Source organism: Sorex fumeus, unplaced genomic scaffold (assembly GCF_029834395.1).
Source record: "Sorex fumeus unplaced genomic scaffold, SorFum_2.1 ptg000030l, whole genome shotgun sequence".
Classification (NCBI taxonomy): domain Eukaryota; kingdom Metazoa; phylum Chordata; class Mammalia; order Eulipotyphla; family Soricidae; genus Sorex; species Sorex fumeus.
Genome location: NW_026606087.1, coordinates 18715933 through 18721298, shown reverse-complemented (window position 1 = coordinate 18721298; position 5366 = coordinate 18715933). Strand labels below are relative to the sequence as shown.

General features: G+C 50.0%; 1 protein-coding gene across 1 annotated transcript; it reads left to right on the top strand.

Moving 5' to 3' along the window:
• The first annotated feature begins 3007 nt into the window (after positions 1 to 3007).
• Positions 3008 to 5155, top strand: LIPT2 (lipoyl(octanoyl) transferase 2). The gene is made up of 2 exons (XM_056116107.1): positions 3008 to 3506; positions 4526 to 5155. Exons 1-2 carry the CDS (start codon positions 3041 to 3043, stop codon positions 4753 to 4755), a joined length of 696 nt encoding a protein of 231 aa, XP_055972082.1. The 5' UTR covers positions 3008 to 3040; the 3' UTR covers positions 4756 to 5155.
• Positions 5156 to 5366: the final 211 nt, after the last annotated feature.

Below are 5366 nucleotides of genomic sequence, written 5' to 3'. Positions count from 1 at the left end.
GTCACTGGCAATGATCTTGTAGAAGGTGTTTTGTTGTTGGTTTATTTTACAGGAGTTACTCCTGGCTCTTCACTCAGGAATTACTCCTGGCGGTGCTCAGGGGTACACATGGGATGCTGGGAATCGAACCCAGGTCGGCTGTGTGCAAGGCAAACACCCTACCCACTGTGCTATTGCTCCAGCCCCAAGGGGTGGTCTTCTTTATAGGACATCTCCAGTTCCACATAGAACTTATCAATTTTTTCTTCATCGTAATTGGATGTTGGTGCATAGACAATGAAGATAGATACTGCCGACAGCGAGCCACATCTATTCAAGTGTAATCATCTGATTCGGGTTGTTAGGCATTCAAATGAATCAATGCTCACGGCCAAGTTTGTGTTGACAAGGACACCGACACCACCAATGTCTCTTTTGTCACATGTTCTGAGGAAGAGTTCTTCTCCAGTGTTGAAAATGGTGTGATGTGATCGATGCCTTCTCGTCTAAGTCAGACCAATGATGTTGTACTTGATCTTCTGCACTTGCATCATCAGGTCCTCGATAGATGTCTCCGATGTCAGCGTATGTGCATTGAAAATACAGACAATCATTTTAGGCCTTCTTCATTTTGGAAGCCTAGTTTGGCCCTGAGATTTTATCAGCCTCTCCTTGCTCATCCTTCTTAACGCCTGCCTTATTGGGGACTCTTTCACAGTCAGGGGAATGAGATCCATTGTATTTACTGTTTTTGGCATATCGAATACACCACGGATAGCTTGCCAGGCTCTACTATTTTATTTTTTTGTTTTGTTTTGTTTTTTGGGTCACATCCGGCGATGCTCAGGGGTTACTCCTGGCTTTGCACTCAGGAATCACTCCTGGTGGTGCTCGGGAGACCATATGGGATGCTGGGAATCGAACCTGGGTCGGCCATGTGCAAGGCAAACGCCCTACCCACTGTGCTATTGCTCCAGCCCCAGGCTCTACTATTTTAAAGCAAAAAAAATTAATTTATTAAAAAAATTTAAATTCTAATGAATTTAAGGATTATTGAGCAAATAAATAATATTTTATATAGGCTACTGGAGATTGGTGATATAAATGTTGTCTAGGGTCTGGAGCGATAGCACAGCGGGTAGGGCATTTGCCTTGTAAGCGGCCAACATGGCCGACCCAAGTTTGATTCCTTCACCCCTCACGGAGAGCCCGGAAAGCTACTGAGAGTATCTCGCCCACACACAGAGCCTGGCAAGCTACCCATGACGTATTCAATATGCCAAACACAGTAACAACAAGTCTCACGAAGGAGACATTACTGGCCCCGCTCGAGTAAATCGATGAACAACGGGAGGACCGTGACCGTGACCAGGGTCAATGAAAATTTTAGAAAGGCCTTGATCACCATCAGTTCCATAACTAGAAAATTCAGAATCACCTTTGATGCTCTCTCAGTAACTGATTATGTCATTTACTGTAGAGATATAACATAAATCATAGAAAACAATATCAATATAAGGACCCTATGTACCTGGATTTGAGCTCTAGTTCTGCTAGTTATTAGTTGTGTGACTTTGCACAACCCCTATAAACTCTTCACTTTATCTGTAAAATGGAGGCAATAAAGACATCTATTATGTGATAGTCTGACTAGCTTTTATTCCTGATTCCTTGGAACTTGATGCATAATTGAACTATTTTGTTGTTGTTGTTGTTATTCTGGGCTCTAATATTTTTGAATTTCTGATGAAATAAGCAAGGATGGAGTCTGAACACTGGAAAGACCAACCATGAGGTAGTGGATAGCGGGTGCTGTGAGCCAGTCTGATCTCCAGGAGATGGAGGTCAGTTTCATGGTCAATTATTCAACCAACCACATCTATGTAATGAACTCTAAGAAACACACACACACACACACACACACACACACACACAAGAGACGAATGCTCAATAAACTCACGTTGGTGTTTTCTGGGGGGTGGGGAGACAGGTGTGCTGCATTCTGTTTCCATGGGGAGAGGTCAGACAAGTTCTGCATTTAGAATCTTTCCACATGGTCCTCATATATGCTCCTTTATTATAAAACTGTAAGTATAGCATTTGTCTGAATTCTGAGTTGTTCTAGCAAATTATTGATGGATTATTGACCAAATTATAGATCTGGGTGGTCAGTGACCCTAAATACATAGCCAGAGGTGCAGATGATAGTGGAAAGCCCCAAGGTGGTGGTTGAGATCTACCTTTGGAACCCAGCCAGTCATTCCCCCAGCTTGTATGAGTGGTTACTCATGGATGAAATCCCCCAGTATCTGCATCTGTGCCTGAACAGTGCGAAGATAGGAATTTCTGAGACCTCTGTAATTTGGGCAACGCTGGAAGGTCATTTCAGGGAGCCAGCGTGTTCCTGGAAATGTTAAGTCCTCTTAGTTCAACTTTTTCCTCTACTTCGTCTGGTTTCCATCATTCTTGCAGGTCTTGATCATAGTGTCTCCCTCCGCCCCCCAACCTCCTAATCAGAATCTTCAGAATCTTCCTTGGGGAACTCCCTCTGGTACACACCTTACCCCGTCTTGTATTTTTCTTTTTTGGGTGGGGGTGGGGGTGGTGTTTAAGGTCGCACCCAGGGGTGTCAGGGGTTACTCTTGCTTCTGTGCTCAGGAATTTCTGGCAGAGGATCGGTGTCGACCCCGAGCGGGCGAGGCGCAAACACCTTACCCCGTGTCTTACTATGTCTTTCCTGTCCCTTCTTTGCATAGCAATGATCAGCCTATGAAATAACCTTATTTATTTCATGCATTGGAATTTGCTTATTGCCTACTCAGGAAAGATCATTTCCACCCCCCCACACTCCATTCCAGCACCGAGGGCAGGGCCTGCAGAATCCAAGCAGACACAGATTCTTGCAGAGATGAACAGGGTCTCCGGGTCAGTCTCCCATGATCCCCTAACAACGCTGACTTAGGAGGCTCCAGCCGGAACGTTGCCCCGAGTCCCCGCCCCCAGTTCCCGGCCGAGGGCGGGGCGGGGCGGGGCGGGGCGGCGCGGAGGAGCGGCGGGCGCGATGCTGCCACCCGCGGTCCGCTTGGTGCCGCTGGGCCGGGCGCCGTACGCCGAGCTGCTGGCGCTGCAGGAGCGCTGGCTGCAGCGGCTGCAGGCCGGGCCGGGCGCCGGCGCCCCGTCGGGCACGGAGGCGGGCGCGCTGCTAGTGTGCGAGCCCGCGGGGCCCGTGTACACGGCCGGGCTGCGGGGCGGTCTGACGGCCGAGGAGGTGGCGCGGCTTCGGGCTCTGGGCGCCGAGGTGCGTGCCACGGGCCGCGGCGGCCTGGCCACCTTCCACGGCCCCGGTCAGCTCCTCTGCCACCCGGTGCTTGACCTCCGGCGCCTCGGCCTGCGCCTGCGCACCCACGTGGCGGCGCTGGAGGCATGCGCCGTGCGCCTGTGCGAGCTGCTGGGCCTGCCCGGCGCCCGCGCGCGGCCCCCGCCCTACACCGGCGTCTGGCTCGGGGAGCACAAGATCTGCGCGATCGGTGAGCAGGAGGCCGGCGGGGCGGGGCCCGAGGGGGGCGGGGCCTATGGGCCGGGCTGGCTTGGGCGGAGCCTGATAGGACGCGGCCCGCCGGAGCAGGTCTCAGGGGGCGGGGCCAGGGGGCGGGGCCTACGGGCAGGGCCGGCCTGGGCGAGGCCTGATAGGACTCAGCGCCGGAGTGTGGCCTATGGGGCGGGGCCTGATGGGGCGGGGTCTGCTGGGGGCGAGGCCTGTGGGGTTCCTTAGCGCGGTCTGTGCATCAGAGCTACCTGCAACCTTTATATGTTTTATTTATTTTTATTTTTTTAAAAAACTTCTTCGCTGATATATTCAGAGCCAGAAGGACCCTCAAAGGTCATCGTGTCCAACAATTTTCCTCAAGAGAAGTCAACTACCAGTTTGCTTCCTGTAGATCATAATGACAAAACATTAACAGGAACTTAATTTTCTTAGACTTTTTTTTACAAGAATAGTTAACATATGTGGCTGTGAAATTAGAAGAGGAGCGGGTACTGTGTCTGATCCGAATTCAGTCCAGGGTACCGCCTGGTCCAGCATAGCAGGGTGTAGCCTTCGAGCCCAGGGCCCCCCACGGTATGCAAGAAGCAGCCCCGTCCATAACTTTTTAAAAAGTAGAATACAACTAATAGAATTTCCACATTACTGGACGTTTCCAGGACTCCATTATCAGTGCATTTGCTGTGAGCTATAGGCTGCCTCAGTTTTGTCTCTCCTCTCCTCCCTGTCTGGACCAACCCTGGGGTGTTTAAGAAACCATTAGATCTAATCTATCTAGTTCTGCCACTTCAGGGAGAGGGATCATGGCTCTTGGGGAGGGAAGGTGCCTATTCTTTTATTTATTTGTTAGGGGTGTTGGACCACTTTCAGTACTTCCTCCAGGCTCTGTACTACTCTGGAGTCTGGGCAATCCCTGGAGAACCAGGAATGAGTTCCGTGCAAAGAATGTGCTCAACCACATAGGACTGTATTTATTCAAAGACCCTTTGGTTGTTCTTACAGGAGTCCGCTGTGGAAGGCACATCACATCCCATGGCCTGGCTCTGAACTGTTCCACCGACCTCGAGTGGTTTGAGCATATTGTGCCCTGCGGTCTAGTGGGCACTGGTGTCACTTCCCTGAGTCAGGAGCTCCAGAGGCACTTCACTGTGGACGAAGTAATGCCACATTTCCTTAAGGCCTTTCAGGAGACCTACAAGTGCAGGCTCATCTCAGAAGACTCCCCCAGCTGAAGAACAGTCATCTTCCCGCCTCCTCCTTCACTCACCCTGGAGTCTGTGGGCAGTTTTGAGCTCTGAACCTTTGTCTTCATCAGTATTCTGCTTTCTCTCTACCTTCCCCAGCCACCTTCCACATAGTAGATCTGAAACATCAAAGCTCTATAAAGACAAGGCATTCATTGATTCATTTATAAGGAAGGACAAGGTGCTACTGATCCATCATCACAGCTTCGAGAAACTTGGATGTCATTTCTCAACTATTTATTACTTCTTCAAAATGGATGTCAGTTCTCAAATATTACTTCTCCAGTATGGTATTTAATTGGATAATTCTGGGCATAAGTTCCTTGATTTTGTAGGAACATGGCAGCCCAATTAAAGCTGATCTGATGAGGTGATTTTTAGTTCAAGAGCTCTGCTTTTTTTTTTTTTTTTTAGGGGTGGGGCACACCTGGTGATGCTCAGGGTTATTCCTGGCTCTATATTCAGGAATCACTCCTAATGGTGCTCAGGGGACCATGTGGGATGCCAGGGGTTGAACCCAGCTCAACCGCATGCAAGGCAAATGCCCTACCCACTGTAGTATCTCTCTGGATCCTCATTCTCAAGAGATCTGGATACTC

Excerpts from the sequence above, each read along its gene's own strand:
- LIPT2 (XM_056116107.1), top strand. The coding sequence starts at position 3,041 with ATGCTGCCACCCGCGGTCCGCTTGGTGCCGCTGGGCCGGGCGCCGTAC. Across the intron at positions 3,507-4,525 it reads GCACAAGATCTGCGCGATCG|GAGTCCGCTGTGGAAGGCAC; the intron begins GTGAGCAGGAGG and ends TTGTTCTTACAG.